Source organism: Saccostrea cucullata, unplaced genomic scaffold (assembly GCF_032062105.1).
Source record: "Saccostrea cucullata isolate Sc308-1 unplaced genomic scaffold, CSIRO_AGI_Scuc_v1 ctg10933, whole genome shotgun sequence".
NCBI lineage: Eukaryota > Metazoa > Mollusca > Bivalvia > Ostreida > Ostreidae > Saccostrea > Saccostrea cuccullata.
In genome coordinates this window covers 1-20,570 of record NW_026924069.1, presented here as the reverse complement: position 1 = coordinate 20,570, position 20,570 = coordinate 1, and the positions used below count along the sequence as shown (strand labels likewise).

General features: G+C 32.5%; 1 protein-coding gene across 1 annotated transcript; it reads left to right on the top strand.

The window, feature by feature from the left end:
- Window positions 1–1,431: 1,431 nt before the first annotated feature.
- On the top strand, window positions 1,432–16,235 carry LOC134265643 (uncharacterized; the record flags this gene model as incomplete). The annotated part of the gene is made up of 10 exons (XM_062747868.1): window positions 1,432–2,102; window positions 2,181–2,489; window positions 2,868–3,134; window positions 3,345–3,656; window positions 3,945–4,229; window positions 6,413–6,703; window positions 11,871–11,912; window positions 12,028–12,147; window positions 15,638–15,847; window positions 15,939–16,235. Coding segments are annotated over exons 1-10 (2,746 nt in total), but the record flags the coding sequence as incomplete, so codon positions are not given.
- Window positions 16,236–20,570: the final 4,335 nt, after the last annotated feature.

Here is a 20,570-nt window from a genome sequence, read left to right as displayed (position 1 = left end):
CATGAACTATGTAAAGTACGTTTTATGCGTTAAGAAAAATTCGATGTTCTAAAAAAAGGGGGACCTGTCGTTTTTTTTTAATGGTAAATGAAAAGCAACTTTATATTTTAAATATCAAAAACATATTATTTTTTTACAAATTCACTTTATGGAAGTAAATATATTATGTATCTCGTAATTTATAAAGGGAAAGAACATTCTGATTAAAAATCTTCTTAACGTTTACGAAACCTTTAATTCTGAATAACTTCTCTCACGTAAATCCCCATATACCAACACTTAAACTTACATGTATATAGCATCCCGGTCGCGCGGGCTGCAATTATGGACTTCAGTGTAGGTCGATATGTGCTTAGAAGGACTCAAGGCAATATCGATATTGACCAAAGACACAGAAAGTGTTGCAGGCTTTGTGGCTATCATTTACTGTGTCTGAAGTCAATATCAATATTGCCATGAGTCCTTATAAGCACATATTGACCGTGCACTGAAGTCCATCATAGTTATATACTAAAAATAGATTTTTCAAACTTTCGCCATAACTTTTGACCATGAAAGATAGAGATTTCATATTTGAAATGCACACTCCACCAATGAAGCTCTTTCAAATGACAACAAGGTCAATGACCTTGTGACCTTGACTGTGACCTATATGCTAAAAATAGATTTTTCGAACTTTCGACATGATTTTTGATCCACGAGAGATAGAGACTTCATATTTGATATGCTTACTCCACCAATGAAACTCTTTCAAATGACACCAAGGTCAATGACCTTTTGATCTTGAGTTTTATTTTTTGCTAAAAATACGGGTTTTTAACATGTTGCTGCCGGGTGCATAGTGTTTCACAAACACATCTTGTTTTATCTCAATTTGCTGAAATATGAAAACAAAGAATAGCAATCCAGGTAAAAAAGAAATAAAACCTAACAAATTGAGGGGAGTTGATTACATAAGAAGAATTCTGTTACATAATCTCCTTTTCATACTGTAATTTTAAAAATAGCGTAAATGCTGAATAATAAAAGTTATTTTTAAAAAACTGCTAGTAACTAGTAAACTTTCCAGCTACACACATTACACGGTATTTATTTTGATAACCACCCAATTAAGTGTGTAAATAATAGGCCATCAGCCAGGATAAAAACACGTTTTATATCCTTATGCAATGTTAGGTGCTACTGATAGAGTGTAGTTAGTACTGGCATACAAAGGTAACTTTCAGAGTTGTTCCATATTTTCAGACTAATTATCTTATTGATGCCTTGTCATCGTAATAATGTCTTTTGAGTTTTAGTTTATTCTAAATTATAATGAAATTATATGACATTCCATGATTTCTTTCGTAGTTTTAAAACTAAAAGAACCATTTATGTAATTCCGTTGGTATGTAAATAATTTAGTATGCTTTTTTATTTTTTCAAACATCAGACAGAGCCTACTGATGATATTTTCATAAAAGAATTCAGAACTCGGTAGAAGATAATTATGGCCTCCAAACCTCTATCAAAAGGACAACAGAATTTTACTCAACTAGCTATAGCATGTGTCGAAGTGATAACTCAGGTGTTTAACGATTGCCTTGACAGTCAAATATCACCAAAAGATCTCTATAATGCCATAAAATCATGTTCAAAACTGACAAATGGTAAGGACAAACTAAACCAATACCAGCTTAAAATATGTTGCATATCTCCGCCTCAAGTTCCTGACTATGGTAAATTCGATGTTTCGCTGTTCTATAAACTGATGAGAAATTTGTGCCTAACATTTAAACCAACAACAGGTTGGGGAAATACACCGAATACAAGTGATTTGCAAATAGGAGATGACATCGAACGACTCAGAATATTTAGGAACGATATGTTTGCACATTTAGAATCATCAGAGGTCCCAGATTTCATATTCTTACAATGCTGGAAAGAGCTAAAGGGATGCGTTTGCAGAGCACAGAGTTTTTTGGACTCGCTTGGATATGGCGCTAACTATGATGAGCAACTCAAAAATATTGAAAATCTTGATTTGAGTTGCAAAGATATGGACAAATACAGACTCTTTTTGGAGGAAACGATGTTTATGTGGAGATTGTCACAAAATATAGGTTAGTTACACAGAAATCATCTTTCGAGCGTTTTTTTTTTACTCAAAACATACATTTATTTGATCTTTTATTATTCAGATGTTCCAGTGATAAAAATGACGGGATATTGCGATGTTTTTTGTGGTGAAGAAACATGCTTTGAAGCCAAGACAGATAATTGCCCTAAAAGCAATAACTGGCCGATTGTGTGGGAGAGAGTAAGGGGAAGTGTAACAGAGACCATAGACAAGAGTGCAAAAAAATATGAGGGCAGTACCACTAGACGACTTGTTATACGGAGAGTTGTAAAAGAAGATGAAGGAGAATATCGTGCAGTGATATCACGAGAACTTCATGGAAGTCATATAAATGTACCAAGTAACACACTTTTCCTAAATGCTCTAGGAGGTACTAGCAAAATACATTTCCTTTTACAATTTACTGTACCTGGAATTGCATAATCCAATTAAAGTCTTACATCTGACTATCATTTTGACAAATAAAGCCCGTTTTTACAAAGAAAAAAAAAGCTTTTCTGTCAATTATACCAGGCATAAAAATCTTCTTGTCAACTTATTATGAATGTTAACTTTGATTCTCTCTTGTTTTTGTATAGTCTTAAAAGATGATAAAATTTCTTACTATTATTTGCCCTCTTGCTACATGTATACGAAAGGAAAAAATTATCTTAAAATGAAATTAGTTTATTATTTGTTGCATCTCCAAAAACTATATGTAAAAACTAAACAAATACCAAAAGAATAAAAGATTTTTTTTTCTTTTCAGATCATCCTAGTCTAGAGATAACCCAGGCCACCTCGGGAATTGATGGTGTCACTATTCTTTATGATATTGAAGAGACACGTCCTGTGATTGAAAAAATTAAGTGGACCAAAGATGGAGAACCATTGTCGATGGATGCAATCAAGTACCAGGGCGGTGGTGTTTCGGACAGGTATCTGAAAATTCTGTCTCCGTCAGAGAACGACGGCGGTGAATACATATGTAGAGTTTTCAATGCAGTGGGGTCAGATATGAAGCGAATAGTTCTAGGTATTGCAAATTTATTCTTTCAATTTTGAATATATCATATGCCATATCAAATGTTTCTTATCTTAAAATGACGTATCATTATAAGCTCCACCTATTTTTACAAAAGTTTATTTTCATTAATTCTTTTATGTCTGCATAATTGTTTTTAAGGAATAGTTAACAATATACTACTTTGCCATATGAATGCATTTATAAATATATTCCTTTTAGCTGTCCCATCTGTAGTGATTTGCAAAGAACTGACAGTTCCACTGGGTGGTCAAGCTACTATTATTCCTGACATAACGTCATGTCCTTCACCGAAGAAAGCACTTTGGCTAAAAAGCGAATCTCAAGCTCCTGAGAATTTCCTGACCGTAGACATCGATGATGCTAGATATTTCGGAAGCAGTATGGATCCAGAGAAACCTATTCTAGTCATTTCAAATGTATCCTATATTGACAATTTGCATTACCGACTAGAAATCACAAATGGATTTGGGAAGTCTACAAGCAATGCAGTTTTGCTGAAATTAGTTGGTGGTATGTAATATAAATATATAGGAGAATCATTCAAAAAGGTTTCACTTTTATACACAATAAATAGTTATTTTAAATATTATTTTGTCTCTTCATGATCATGAATACCACTTTATGTCAAAAATTTCGAGTCAATATTACTGTTATATTACTGTAACAATAACTGCAGACGTTTTAATCTGGCAAAAGTTTAAGATCCAGTTAGAGTTTAAAAAAGGATCTTAATTGTTTCGAAAATTATTTCATAACTTCATTTTTTAATAAACTGAAAAGGGTCATTTTTGATTACAGATATTCCTTCTGTGTCCGCAAACCTTGAAACTAATATTGAAGATCGTAGGGTCACATTTAATTGCAAAATCTCTCTTTCGGATAATTACCCAGAGGTCACAGAGATCATTTGGATAAAAGACAAACAGTACATCGACGCTTCATCAAGTGGAGGGAAATACACTGGAGGTAGTAAGACTGATCCTCCACTAGTACTTCACGGAGTAAACTCGAACGACATTGGGCAATATCAATGCCGTGTTTCTAATGCAGCCGGGTCAATGTTTAGTGACATAATTTATTTGGGTAAGCAAACTCATATAAAATAATGTCACATATAAGTGAAATTGCATATGAAAATATAAAAAATAAGTTTGAAATGACAGGCATAGATTAATATTTTGATGAATTGATTTTTTTCCGAAAAATTCGAGTATTGCTGAGCCGCCATATTTATAACTGACCCAAGCATGCTAATATATTTCAAGGTCACAGAGTCATTTGGAAGGTAGATAAGATTAAGGAAATTGATGAAAACACCTACTATAAAAACATCTATTACGTATCTTTTATCAACGTAAATCCGAGATTTCTACAATGCATTGACCTGTAGTCCTCAAGTATGTCTGACTAAAGGTTCTGTCACATAGAGCTAGTTGTCTGCAACAAGCGTTTATGTAAATTTTGAAATGATTATGATTGCAAAATTAAAAAAAAATGTACAAATCTAAATTAAGTGAAATACAATTTTGCAACATCGGTAATTCCAGCTCTGTAAAAAGCAGACGAACGTTCACTGGAATTCTGAAAATTTTGAATTCATAGAATTAACCTGATTTCAACCAACCCACGTTTTCAAGAACTTATTGTCATAATGTAATATGCCTTTCCATTCTTTTGATAAAAAGAATTGTTTAAATACAAATGTATGGTGGCATATATCTGCACGTCCATGGAAGATAAATTATGTTTACATGCAACATAATTACGTAGACATGCAACATATTTATGTCAACATGCAAGTAATTTATATTGACATGCAAGTTACCGATCTTATTTAAAATATAATTTATACATGAGTAAATTTACTTATAACGCCCGTATCTGACATCGTAGATGCAAGACGCAACTTAGTTATGTAGACAGCGTTATTCATAACAACATACAAGATAGTTACGTCAACATGCAACTTACTTGTGTCAACATGCAAGATCACTATGTCAGCTATTATTATTCTGCATGTTGACATAAGTATTTTGCTTGTTAAAAAAACTCGCATGTTTGCATAAATTAGATGAGTTTTAACATAAATACTACATGTAGTATTTTGCATGTTGACATAAATTCGTCGCATGATAACAAAAATAAGTCGCATGTCTACATAATTATGTTGCATCTTGTATCTACAATATTAGATATAAGCGTCAGAATCGTATTTTACCCATATGAAATACAGATTCTCTTAAAACAGTGGTATCTTGTATGTTGACATAATTATCTTGCATCTTGTATGTTGACATGATTATCTTGCATGTTGACATAATTTATCTTGCATGTTGACATAATTTATCTTGCATGTAGGTGGCAGAAATATGCCACCATACAAATGATATTGAATTATATAAAATAATGGCATAACAATTTGTTTGAAAACAACAGTCGATATTCGACCTAATAATATAGATTGTGCATGCCGACAAGGACATTGCGAAAATTTGGCTTTTAACAAGACTGTTAATATCCTTGCTCTGTGAGTAACTTGCCTCGTTTTAGAAATTGTTCGTGAGTAGACCATATCGAATCAACTGGGAGACATAAACTCTATATGTAGGTGATAATGATGGGAAAAGAGTACCAATTAATTTCCCATAGAACTCTATACAAACCTTATGCCCTCCAAGTAATTTACTAATTCTCGTTCAAACAAATCTATGATATCATTTGAAAGTTCGTTCTAAGCACTTACTAAAAACACGGGAAAAAATATACCATGCCGCGGCGTTTATAGGTCAAATTTGCAGTTATTTAGAACTTACAGCGATCAGCAGTAAATGACACCCTGCCAAAAATATCAGTCCCCACTCCTACAATCTCCCCTGGTATTTCTATATTTTCTGTAATATTCCCACATTCAATCATTTATTTCAAACATTAATATGAAACATTAAAAATGAAAAGATTTACATACCTGAATTCAGCCAATCAGGTAAGCCTACCCATTTATTAGTCTGCTCCATCTTGTTCAACCAGGAAATGATGTTAAAATCTGGGTCTTTGGTGCTCTTTTTCCTAAAATATTTGGTATATGATTAAGGAAAGTTGAAATCGGGAAAGTTGTCCACAGGTTAATCATAAAATTGTTCTATTAGATAAACATTAATGTTTTTTCTTATTAAATATCCAAATATAATAGACTCTTTGGAATGCAGTTGGTACCCATGGGAATTCTGACAGAAGATGTATTAATTGGCAATGTATTTTTATTATAGGCAAGCCTACGGTTCAGATGGGTAGACCAGAAAGGGATGAAAAAAATGACATCTTAGTGTGTAAAGCTACAATTGCATCTATTCCGGAGGCTATAAAAGCTGAATGGAGAATTCAGCAGTCCGAAGAAGACGATTTTCAACCAATTGATATTCACGAGTCTACTTACAGGGGTTCAACTGTTTCCTTACCACATCCAGTTCTGATTGTTCATGGATATAGCAATAAACGGGGTCAACGATTTCAAATTAGCGTGTCCAATTTCGTCGGAGAAACTAGAGAGGTCATTCTTGGTAAATCTGGTACTAAATTATACTTTGTATTTTCAATCACAAAAATCATTTTCAAATTGCTTCACCATGGTGACTGATAGCAAAGATCTTTTATTTGATAGGAGTACACATCAGCATTGTGATATCCCAGTCCAATTTGAGACGCGTAATTATTATAAAGAGGTGAATCTCCCTTTTAAGTGCTCGCATCAGCATTAGAATTCAAAGTCTTGGTTCTTTTGGGTGATACCTAAAAAAATGTATAAGGCAGTGGCACAATATTGCTGGGAAGCACAATGCTATGGCCAAAATTTTGTAGCACATTTCCTAGAGCAAAATAAAATTCTGAGTACAACATTTTCGAATGGAGCATTTACACAATATGCCTTGTGGCAACGCACTTTGAAAAAATTACACACTTTGAAAAAATTTTTCAAAGTGCGTTAAAATTGGGACAAAATCAACGCACTTTGAAAAATTTTTTCAAAGTGCGTTAAATTTTGGACCAACTCAACGCACTTTGAAAAATTTTTTCAAAGTGCGTTAAGAGTCTACATCAATATATTTTACCATGGAGACACTTAACGCACTTTGAAAAAAAAATCATATTTTAGTCATGAAAAGATTTTATTTGTTTTTTATCTTTCAAAAAAAACTAAGCCTAAGCCTAACCTCAAAAATGAATTGATTTACTCCGTCGAAAAGAGAAGACGGGTATAAGATCCCTAAGTCCAAATCGTTATCTTTCCACTACATAGGTGTCGGTAACAAACGGGGGAGGGGAGCAATAAACCCAAAAAGGGAAAGCTGCATTTTCAATGCTTATACGATGTATATATCTTTCCAAAATAAGTGGGGGCTTAGCCCCCCTCCCCATCCCCCAATGGCCCTTCGCCCAGTCTCGATGTCTATGCTATAACCAAAGCATTCATATAATTATGTATTTACCTAACTTGTATGACGTTGAAAACTTTCAATAAAAAATGAGTTAATTAAAACAGATGAAAACTAGAAATTTTAAAGTACAGTTAAACGTTTGAGAGAGAAAGAATTTTCATAGTTTTGAACAATCAAGTTGCCCCTTTTTATCAATGAATTTTATGAAGCTGTCCTCTGTTAGTACCCCTATATACCTTTATATCTACTTATCAGAAACAATCGTCACTCTTTTTTTCAAGACCCTTTTATTTTTCCTTTATTTTATCAAAACCTCAAAGCTTCAATATCTCAGGTCCTATATACAGTGAATTTATCATAAAAAGTTATCAAATCGGGATCTGTTATTTATCATACCGATTATTTGAAGGAATATTGATCAATCTTTACATTTTTTTTCAAAGTGCGTTAATATGGTCGATATTAACGCACTTTGAAAAAAAAATTATTTTTTTCAAAGTGCGTTAGCTTGGTCCCAAATTTTAACGCACTTTGAAAATTTTTTTCAAAGTGCGTAATTTTTCAAAGTGCGTTGTAACAATGCCTTCATTTTAACCATAATATATTTAATTTTTATGCACGTATTGAAAAGGTGAGAATAAAGACAGTGGTTAAATTCGTAGAACCTGTCAGTCTAACAAGTAGCTGGTAGAGATCTAGAAAAACACATCTCTGAAAAAAACAGAGGTGGGAATGTTTAGGGGAAGTAAGCATCACGACAGTCCGTCACAGTCGTTTTGAGTCCTTTATATTGATCAAGTTACCAGATTATGAGTTAATAGCCAACAATTTCATAAATGTCAACAATTAATATATACCGTATAAGTGGAAATTTTAGCAAGAATTTAATTTTGGCATCATTAAGCGAGGGTGCCGAGATTCGCTAAAATTGAATATCGCTAAAAATTAATTGCGTTCAATTTGTAATAGCTTCTTAAGTGAGCATGTTGTAATCGCTAAAACTACTTATCGCTAAAAATGAAATACCACTTTTTAAGGATAAATCGCTAAATTTGCGTCTCTCTAAAATTTCCACTTATACGGTATACATATCAAAATATATAGGTGTAAACATTTTACATTTGTTTCTCCAAATCGACATTAAAAATTTCATTCAAAATTATCCTTAATCTTTCATGAATAATTGAATCGCAGATTGACTTCAAATAATGTTATAATGTTCCGTAACAGAAAAAAAATTAGTGAAAATGATTTTGTCATTTCAAGCCGTTTCGAGGATATCACTGGCATTGAAACTGAAGCTTAATCAAATGCTGCCGTGAAATCTGAAATTAGAGAATAAACATGAGGCATTTCGAAAACTATGGGGAAATATAATTTATAGCTCTTCATTTTGATTTTGAAAAATGTAAAAAAATATATATATACACATTATTTTATAATAATGTCTCAAAGGGGTACTCATTCATCCATGACACCTGATCCCACCTCTGATGTTTCGGAGGTCCGTGTTTGCTCTGCTCATGATTTGTATTATTTGAATGGACTTTGTTAACTACTGTTAGTTATCTTCATTTATTTCATTTATGTAAAACACAACTTTACTTTCATTGCTAATTTTCTTGAAAAAATTTCATTTTCTGTCTTCACGGAGCTCTCTTTTAAGTGTTTTATTCAAACTTTTAAATTTCCTCAAAATTTCAACAAAGTCAAATTATTATTGTTTTGTGGTTTAATTACCTTGAAAACAGCCGTAATTAGGCAAAAATATGTCCATTATTGAATTTACTCTCTAATAATCTCAACTTATTCAATAGTAGTTCATAGAATTATTATTAAACTCCTACACTCTTAAAAATGTTATACTTAGTAGTCATTTTTTACTTGAAATAACAAAGATAAGTAATAGATAATTACTAAGCATTTACTTAAAATTTTAAATCAATTACTGAAATATATGTCAATTACTAGATTCAAATGTTTTACTTGATTTTTGTATTTTAAAGAATTGTTTTACTTACACACTAAAAAGTTTTACTTAGTAATTTATATTTACTTAAATTTGTGTATATAAGTAATAACATTACTTGGTCTTTACTTACATTTTACCACTATTTACTATATAATTAATATTTTAATGCCCCCGTAAACGAAGTTTCGGGCGTATATAGTTTTTGTCGTGTCCGTCTGTCTGTCTAGATGTCTGTCTAGCTGTCTAGCTGTCTCTCTGTTTGTCTGTTTATCCACAGAAACTTTAACCTTGCCCATAACTTTTGATTTAGCGGAGCTATGACTTTCATATTTCACACGTGTATTCCTTGTGACAAGACCTTTCTTTGAGTATCACCAAATTTGACCTTGACCTTGAAGTTTGACTCACTTATACACAAAAAATCCAAACTTATTCTTTATCCAAATCTTTTGAACAGTAAATACCAGGACATGTATACTTCACATATATATTTTTTGTTGAAAGAACTTTTATTGAATACCAACAACTATGAAATTTTGACCTTGACCTTAGAGATTTCCATCCTTGTAAAAAAAACTTTAACTTTGGCCATAACGTTTGAACGGTAAGGAATAGTGCTTTCATACTTACATATATGTAATCATTTTGAGAAGACCATTCATAGGATACCAAGAACTTTGACCCTTTGACCTTGACCTTGGAGTTTGACCCACTTTTAAAAAGCAAACCTTGACTGTAACTTTAAAAGGATTAGGGTTAGTGCATTCATACTTTACATAGTTCATCCTTGTGACAAGACCTTTCTTTGGGTACCACCAAATCTGTCCCTTTGTCTTTGACCTTGGCGTTTGACCTACATTTCAAAATTGGTAACCTTGACCATAACTTCTGAAGGGTTAAGGCAAGTGTTTCCATATTTCACATATGTATTTTTTTTTGGCAAGACCTTTCATTAGATACCAATAACCTTGACCTTTTGACCTTGGAGATATCAAGAAATCCCAATAATTTAAATTTGTATATAAGAAAAGTTTAACCTTTGAAATGTTGCCATACAGGGGCATAGGTGTTTCACAAACACATCTTGTTTGAATTGTATTTAATTGATTTACTTAAAACAAAAATTTATTTACTAAATCTAGGAGAATTCAGATCAGTAATTACTTAAATATGGTAGTCTAATCACTAATTGTCTGTGAGGAGGAGTTATCTTTCTTCTAAATATTCCTTCATGTGAAAAAAAAAGTCACACTAATAAAAATGCGATATTAAGTACTTGAAATGTTTAACCATTTTTAAAATGGTCCTTAAAAAGATACAACTTATTCAATTTTTAAGGCTTTCGAAGTTGGAATCAAATGTTTTATTGTTATATATAATAAAACAATTACAAAGAAATTGGCAAAAGAAATAGAAAGTATAAATGTTTCCATCATGAGTAGATTTCTTCTATTAAACTATTCAGAGGGCCCAATTAGGGAACTCTGATAAAGAAAACTGTGAGTAGTACTCACATGTCAGCGGGTCGGTACCTAGCATTGTTTCTAGTAAATAATGTCGATTTTAGTAAATATGATAAGTATTTCATTTACTTAGTATTCTTTTGAGTAATAATATTCTAGATTTTAATTAATTTCAGAATTACATTTACTTAGTAATAATTCATAAAATTTAGTAAATAGAAAGCATATTATCTCTAAATTAAGTAATAATAATTTAACAAAAATGAGTAGTTCATTTACTAACTTTAAGTAATACAATTCCTATAATTTAAGTAATTCTATTGATACTTAGTAAATCATTTTATAAGTAAATGAATTCATCCTTATTACTAATTATGTTTACAATTACTAACCATGATAGTCATTTACTTGCTATTCTGACTAAATGGATTACTAATAATTACTAGTTTTTCTTAATCTAATATCTTATTTTAAAAACAACAAGTAAAACTTTTTTTAGAGTGTAGGGGCTATGTCCCTTTTCCTTTACTAGATTTTTAAGTCAAAAGGGACATTTATGCCTTTTATTTCAGCCAATAGCTTAGTCAATGGGTTAGTTCTCTTGTATTCCATAATAAATTTTCATCTGCGAATTTAATTTCACTATGTACTTATTAAATGAAATTTTACAAACGTACAATATGGGTAATTTTAAACTGAACATGTCATTTCAATTGTATCAGCATACTAGACTATATTATTGAACCTTAATTCTTCAGGTAATTTTCTCGGTTGAAGAGGTTTTTTAATTGTTATTATTTTAAACTATATTAAATGAGGTACTTTTATCGATGTTCTATCAATATATATATTACAGACAGGAAACGGAAAAATGAAGGTCATGATCGGGAGAAACATGGTAAGATTAATTGCTCCCAGGAAATCATCAAAAGAAAATATTTGTTTCACTCATTGTTACTGTTTGATGCTTGTAATTGACTGACCACTTATTGAATTGAAATTTTTATTCACAGATAAAAGAATGAAATTTTATCGAAAAGGGGGCTCAAAAATCCCTTTCGCTAGTCTAAAGGACGATCTTGACAGCTCATTTCCAAACAAGAAACTAAAAAGGTTAAAACAACTACTGATTGGTAAGTAAACCGTGATTTTTTGCGGTTGAATATTTCAATCTTTTTTTCTAACCAAATTGATAAAAATGTTGAAAAAAAATTGAAACAATTATTGTTTAAATATGTCTATTTTGAACCTCCAGGGTTATTGATAAATTTTTTGGGGGGGGGTGTTTAAAGATATGGTGACATGTCGGACGGGAAATTAAGATATTCTTTTTATGCCCCCGTAATCGAAGATTCGGGGTATGTAGTTTTTGCCCTGTCCATCCGTCAATCAGTCAGTCTGTCTTTCTGTCTTTTAATCTGTTTTGATCTTTTAATATGTTTGTCCGCAAAGTCTTTAATCTTGCGCAGAACATTTGATTGGTTGAGGCTATGGTTTTCATATTTCCCATGTGTATTCTTTTTGACAAGGCCTTTCTTTGGGTACCACCAAATTCGACCTTTTTTCCTTAACCTCGGAGTCTGACCCAGTTTTGCAAAATTTTACCCAGCGGTAACCTTGGCCATAAAGTTTGAACAATTGGTGCTAGTGCTTTCATACTTATCATGTGTAATCCTTTATTTAGATACCAACAACTTTTACCCTTTGACCTTGATCTTAGAGTTTGACCTACTTTTAAAAAAAACTTTCGCCATAAATTTTGAGCAGGTTGTGCTAGGGTCGTCATATTTCATGTGTATTTCTTTTGAGAAGGCCTTACTTTGGTTACCCACATATCGATTTGCATTTGAAAAAAAATTAACGGTAAGTTGTCACACGGGGACATCAGTGTTTCACAAACACATATTGTTTTTCTCTTCCCCTCTATCAGTTGCATTTAGATTCATTATAGCTTATTTGATTTTTAGCTCACCTGAGCTGAAAGCTCAAGTGAGCTTTTCCGATCACATTTTGTCCGTCGTCCGTCTGTCTGTCTAGCTGTCTGTCCGTCTGTAAACTTTTCACATTTTTGACTTCTTCTCCAGAATTCCTGGGCCAATTTCAACAAAACTTGCCACAACTGAAGCATCCTTGGGTTAAGGGGATTCAAGTTTGTTCAAATGGAGGGCCACGCCGTAATTTAAGAGGAGATAAATGGGAATTAGTGAAAATTTGGTGAAATGTTTTAAAAATCTTTTTCTCAAGAACCACTGTGGCTGGAAAGATGATACTTATGGGAAATCATCCTTAGGTAGTGTAGATTCAAGTTTGTTCAAATCATGACTCCTTGGTGTAGGGCGGGGCCACAAGATACAATCAAAGTTTAATATAGAAATATATAGGAAAAATCTTTAAAAATTTTCTTCTCAAGGACAGGAAAGCCATGATTGATTATACTTACTTGGAAGCATGCTTGGGTAGTGTAAATTCAAGTTTGTTCAAATCATTACCCCCGGGGATAGGGCGGGGCCATAAGGGACGATCAAAGTTTTACATAGAAATATAAAGGAAAAATCTTTAAAAATCTGCTCAAGAAAAGCAAATCCATGATTGATCATACTTATATGGAAGCATCCTTAGGTAGTGTAGATTCAAGTTTGTTCAAATCATGACCCCCAAGGGTAGGGTTGGGCCATAAGGGGCAATCAAAGTTTTACATAGAAATATAAAGGAAAAATCTTTAAAAATCTTCTTTTCAAGAACAGCAAAGCCATGATTGGTCATACTTATATGGAAGCATCCTTAGGTAGTGTAGATTCAAGTTTGTTCAAATCATGACCCCTGGGGGTAGGGCGGGCCACAAGGGACGATCAAAGATTTACATAGAAATATATAGGAAAAATCTTTAAACATCTTCTTCTCAAGAACAGCAAAGCCCAATCTGATTAAGGATCGCTACACAAGGATCTGAAGAAACCCCTTTCAGGGTCATCTCCTGGCGACCTTTCAATTATCCAATAAAACGATTTATAAGTATCTCGGAATTTAGTTCCAGAAGTAAAAGCCCCGATGACACACGAACGGAAAATCGTGACCTAGTTTCAGTTACCTGCTAGGAGAACGACTACAGTTTTTTCTGTACAGAAATATAATAAGTACTTGCTTTTATCTTGATTTTTAGCTCTTTGTTTGATACGAAACGATCGATAATATCTTTGCTACAGCTATTTTCACTTCTACATTAATTTTCCCAAACGTCCTTAAATACGACCTCTCTGATTGATCACAATTTTAATGAATATTTTTATGAGAAAGGTCACCAGGAGATGAACCTGAATGGCGTTTCTTCAGATCCTTTTGTAGCGATCTTTATGTGAGCGGATCAAAGGATTTGATTTTATTCAGATTGAGCAAAGCCATGATTGATCATACTTATATAGAAGCACCATTAAGTAGTGTAGATTCAGGTTTGTTCAATTTATGACCCCTGGGTTAGGGCGGGGCCTCAAGGACAATCAAAGTTTAACTTAAGGAATGACTCTAATTCTTGGCCAAATTATCGAGTATAATCTGGTTTGTGTTCAGTTTACGCTTTATAATCCGCGAAACCGATTAGAAAAAAGCGTAAACTGACCCAAACTAGATTTTACTCAATAATTTGGCCAAGAATTAGAGTCATTCCTTACTATTCAATTTTAAAATAATTAAACAACTTTGGATGTAAAATTGTGTTGCGTTTTACGAGTTCAAATTTACCACGCAATAATACAACCGTAGTAACGGAAATGATGTGAAGCGAGGGGAGGTAATAGCTGATACATTGATCTAGCAGCCATGATGTGTGTTTACGTGAGTTAAGATCGAGTTAGTGTTTGAAGTTAAAGATACAGTTATTAAATTTTGAATTTTCCATCGGTTCCGAGGACTGGAAATGAGGGGATTGCATGGATAAGATGATTAAGCTGGTCGTCAAGGAGGTGTGTCCCCATACCAAACCAGATTATACAAAATATTTTGCGTTCCATTTTGGAAATCAACCAATGAGAGGCGAGAATATAAACAAAATTAAATTATATAAGAATATATAGAAAAAAGCTTTAGAAATCTTCTTCTCAAGAACAGCAAAGCCATATAATTGATAATATTGATATGGAAGTATCCTTAGATAGTGTAGATTCAAGTTTGTTCAATTTATGACCCCGGGGGATATTGAAAGTTTTACATTTTAATACACAAGATTTTTTCTCACGGACACAGCAGAGCCATTTAATCCTATTATCATTGAAGCATTCTCAGGTAGTGTAGAGTATTTTTGTTCGTCTCGGTCGGGGAAGGGGGCACAGACTTCAAGGGTAAAAAGAAAAAAGCTATATTTAGTTAAAGAAATATGCAGGCATCTTTGTTAGCGTAGATTCAAGTATTTAAACTTATTCAAAGCACACCCCCCTCCACAAGCCACAGTGCTCAGGTGAGCTGTGTGGCCAATGAGCCTCTTGTTGTCTTTTGATACGTTACCAATGATAGTCACATGCCAGAAATGACGGACTGATTAAAGTTTGTGAAAGTTGGTAAAAATTTAAATAAATATATATTTTTTAATTTTTCATAAAAAAAATTGTCTGCTTTATCATTTTTTATGTTCAGATCAAGAAGAGATAGAAGAAGACTCTGTATTTGCCTGTAATTCGTTGTGGGACATTTTAAATATCCTGATACAGAGAGACTTGTTCAGTAGAAATGATGTTATATTTGTACAGTATTTGCTACGAACGATAGGATGCCTCGACCTCTATGAAACGTGTTACAAGTACGCTAAAGATTGTGAAGCGCTTTGTTTCTTTGAAAGTCAACCAGGTACGATTTCAGTACGTACATTGTATTCTTTCAACAAGTAACTGACACATGGTCACATGAATATGATAAACTGTTATAGTTATATTTACAGAAAATGGCTGTAAGAATGTCAAGTTTCACATAGATGGCAACATCGAAGAGTACTCAAAGGAGGATATTCTTTTTATACAAATAACAGTTGCAAAAATGTTGAAATGTCCTACTGATTACATTGTCATTAGTGGACTAGAACGTGACACAAGCTTTCTACTAATTCTGTCAATTAAAGATGAATATACGACGTTATTACTGGAACATGGTCAACAAATTTTAGAAGATCTGTCTTTTTTGAAGGTGGATTATATTGAATATGATGAAATTCTTATCCATAAGGAAAACATTAGTCAGGGTAAGAAATTACTTACATTTCACTTTCTTATGGTAATTCTTCTAAATAACATTTCGATGTTATATACTTTTCATTTGAACTTTCATTTTCCTGTCTACCAAAGTCAGTTCGTTCTACCCTAACTATATTGGATTTTTAAAACTCCCTAAAAATACCTACAAACAAATCTACACTGCTTTGTCAGATAAATGCTCTATTAAGCCCTTATCCTTACTTCTGACAAATATATTAACTGCTGTTAGGGAGAAAAACTTTAGTTTTACCCTGCTTCAGGATTTTCTAGTAGTGGTAAAAAGAAGGATATGGAGATAACGAACAGTATTCAATCTCAAAGTCCATAAAACAATACAAAATAAGAGCAGAGCAAACACGGACCTCCGGAACATCAGAGGTGTGATCAGGTGCCATGGAGGAGTAAGCATCCCCTCCGACCGGTTACACCTGCCGTGTGCTCCTTGTCATGATCATGAAATAATGGGAAAATCCGTTGTCAATTCATTGTATAAATAATGGACTAACGAAAAGTATGAAAAACGTCAGTCAGGCATTTGACTCAATGATAAAATAATTGTATTTGCTGACAAGGTCATTGTATCGACCATAGAACTTACAAAATGATGACTTTAAAGGAGACGGCTGATATTCTTGTGTTATCAACTTGCTTGTCAATAATTTACCTCGTCTTAGAAATTGTTCATACGTAGAGCAAGCTCTTGCGTATCGAATCAACTGAGATATATACAGCTCAACAAACTTTTTAAACTCACATGGTTTTTCGCACAAATTAAAGTCATATTTTTCTTGCAATAAAACTTAAAATTACCGAGTTTCAGTACGAGGTATAGGCCTTATATTATGAAATATTTCATGTTAAAGGTGCATATACTCTAAAATCATTATTTATCTTAAGGTTTGAAATTCAATTTTCTAAAAGGGGATTTTTTTTATAAGTCGTATGATGTTGAATGTGTATGATTCTATCATAGGTATTTACAAAGTAATTAATCGAACTTTCTTTGATACTATTTGGTTGAAATGTTCAAATTGACTTCTTACAGATGAGTATTTTTCTAGGTTCTTTGCACATTTTTAATACTTGTCATGGTTTTGTCGAAATACTGCGCAGAATAATGACAAAACTGCGTAAAGAAATCCTGTGAAAGGATAGGATGATTAAGTATTGTTTATCTTTCAACCTAGTGAATTGTAAATATTAAAAATAATTTTTTTTATATTTATGGTCTGAAACTTTGAAATTTTGCGTTGGTAGGTAACTTTCATGATGTTAGATATCAGGAAGTTAACCTGATGAAATGTCATCTTTTTAACATGGAAAGCAGTCGAACAGATGAGAAATACTTCTATCATCTTGCGCTTTAGTGTCAAATTAATGTACAGAAAATACAGCATGAACTGCACTGTTTCTGTATGAAGGCAAGGCAAAAGTATGCTTTAAAATGAATGGATACAAAGACGGTTGCATTTGAAGAGAAAGCATTGAAAAAAACCATTTGGAAATTCTCATAATATATCATCCAAGAGAATATAAAAATCCTACCAATTATTTTGTGTGAATTATGTTTAAAGTAATGGAATACGATCAAAATTAAGTTATAATTCATTTTTAAAATATATTTTGTTGTCACGACACAGAATTTTGCATTATGACAATGTGACCTTAATTTGTGCGAAAAACAAAGTTTGTTGAGCTGTACACTCCGTATGCAGGTGACGAAGGTATATTGCTGCATAAGTCAGATTTGGACTCAGAGAAACTCCTTAGAAATTTTAGAAAATATAAAATCGTTATTTTTTTCAAAAGTCAGTAAAATGAAAACGAACGACTTTCTACACTAACTAGGCTTTTTGATATTATAGAACACTTCTTCTTCAATAAGAGTAGAAGTTTTTGTATTTTATGTACCATGTACCAATATTCCAGTCACTAAGTATCCCACACGTTTTATGTGTTGGACTTTAAAGTTGAAAATGCTGCTATATTGTGATGGTTTGGGGATGCGATTTCAATTTATTATTCAACGGGAAAAAATCTTCGGGGTTTTTTGTGAGCATAGAACATTTTCATTAGTACCTTATCTTTTTTGTTTATAAAACTGATAAAAATTATATAACATTGTCTTTCCTGCATCTCAATTAATATTACCTTGTAAACTGACCTCAACCACATGTTTATAGTAAAATGTTAACCTGTAGTAGACCATCATTGCTCTACTATTCATCAATCGGATTTGACAAATGTTATCAGTAAGCTCTGTTGTGACATTCAATAACGATTGTCATTTCAGGTAATTTTCTCGAACATGTTTTATAGTCAGATGTACTTTTTCTTTCTCATGGTAATATAACGAAGAGTGAACTGATCGATTTTAACAGATCTATAAACTAAACTTTGTGCATATTGCATAAAACACAGACACAGAAATTCCAGAGGTGGGATCAGGTGCCTAGGAGGAATGAGTATAAAGTTTAAACCTAGAGTAATGTGTGTGTAGAATCAGAGTGATTTTTAAGAAGTTTGGCTCCTGTCATCAATTGTATTGAGAATTTTTTTTTGTAAAGCATATTTTTATAATCTACACACATAGCTTAAAAAAAATCATAACATAAAATAGGGGTCAGTGAGCTTCTTTCAGCTCTACGGAGCAATTAATATGACATTTTTGCACTATAATTAACTCATAAATATTTTTTTTACCTTCAAGTTTTACCTTTGATATTTTAACCATATGAATTACTGGAACAAACATAGCCTTTTTTCATTCTGAATAGTCACATTAAAATTTGTGGCAACAAAAAATAGTTCCAAATTACTTCTTACTTCGCATAGTGAATTATTTGACCCCTCTGCACTCCAAAAAAGTTATTTTTCCAGTGTTAAACATTTAAAAAAAAAAAAAACAGAATCATTTGAAAGTAATGTCATTTTCGACTAAAAGTAAAGTGGTTAAAACTTTCTTATATTTTCAAAAATGAAATTAAAAAAATGAGGTCTGTGATATAAATTTTTAGATATTAGTAAAAATAATGCTCATTTTATGCTTTGTCTAATGCATGTAAAATACTTAGGTATCAAAAAGACAACATAAAAGAATGTCTCCTCACACGACATGCTTTTATACTGAATTCTTTGTGTTTGAGAACTTAACGTGCAGGAGTGAATTTACTGACAACAACTCAGAACTAGACTTTGAGTAATGAATTTTTAAAGAATTTTTTTGAATTTCCATTACATAAAATACCTTAATCAAGGGAATTATAACCTTGATCAAGCTATATAGCTTTATCAAGCTATATACCCTTATCAGGGTATTGTGCTGGACCTGTTAAATCTGTCTTTAAAGACAAGACTCGTCTCTGATACGTATACATGACGATATGGTTGTGCTTTCTGTATGTACCGAAATGTGAAAAAAATAATATTCAGAAAAGCAACAAAAGATTACAGTGGGGAAAAAGTGTAGCAAGGCCTAGAAAGTTTAAATATCTTTGTAAACAGCACATGGGCTTTGATTAGTTTCTTTTTGTGTGCTGAACAAAAACTAATGAAGACACACCTATATAACTGTCAAGTGAACCAATCAGACCCCGTTAAATATTTCAGAAATAGAAGCATTCTTCACCATGAAGAATCAATTCTTCGCAAGAAATGGATGCATTTGATTGGCTGAATACGTAGGTTATGTTCTAATAGAGACTTATACTTCCACCTTTTATTTAGCAAATGAATTGTTTTTCACTGTGAGCATGAAAATAATAGATATTTTTTCAAAAATGCTTTTCATTTATGAAATGGATGGAAAAGTGATCGTCATGCCTTTCCGATCGCCTTAAGATTTTTTCCTTTTTTCAAGCGTAAACTTCCTGTAGTATTCATAATAACCCATAATGCTATTCTCTAATCAGCTGATTTGTCAGTTTACGTCGTGTTGCTGTCTGATTTGCTAATCTGACGCCAAAAAATACAGGCCTGGTTCTCATGAAAAAACTGAATAGCAACATAACTTTGAAAACTGAATAGCAACATAACTTTTCTGTTTACCATGTCTCCACGTGCTAGTCACTTCCTAGCACTGTCAGAGCTACTCTGAACTCACCGGGTTTTATAGTTTGCAGAACATCGAAAAATAAAAGGTTTCGAACACATTAGTAGGGGTGTACGTGTAGGTTGCGTGTTAAAAATAGCAATCCAATCTTAACAATACGTAATACATGTACTTCGAAAGCGGAAAAATTGATTTTCATTTTTCTTAAAAACCTTCCGCCATATAATTAGTTGCTCACCACATGATTTGGTATGAATTATGAAATTTAATA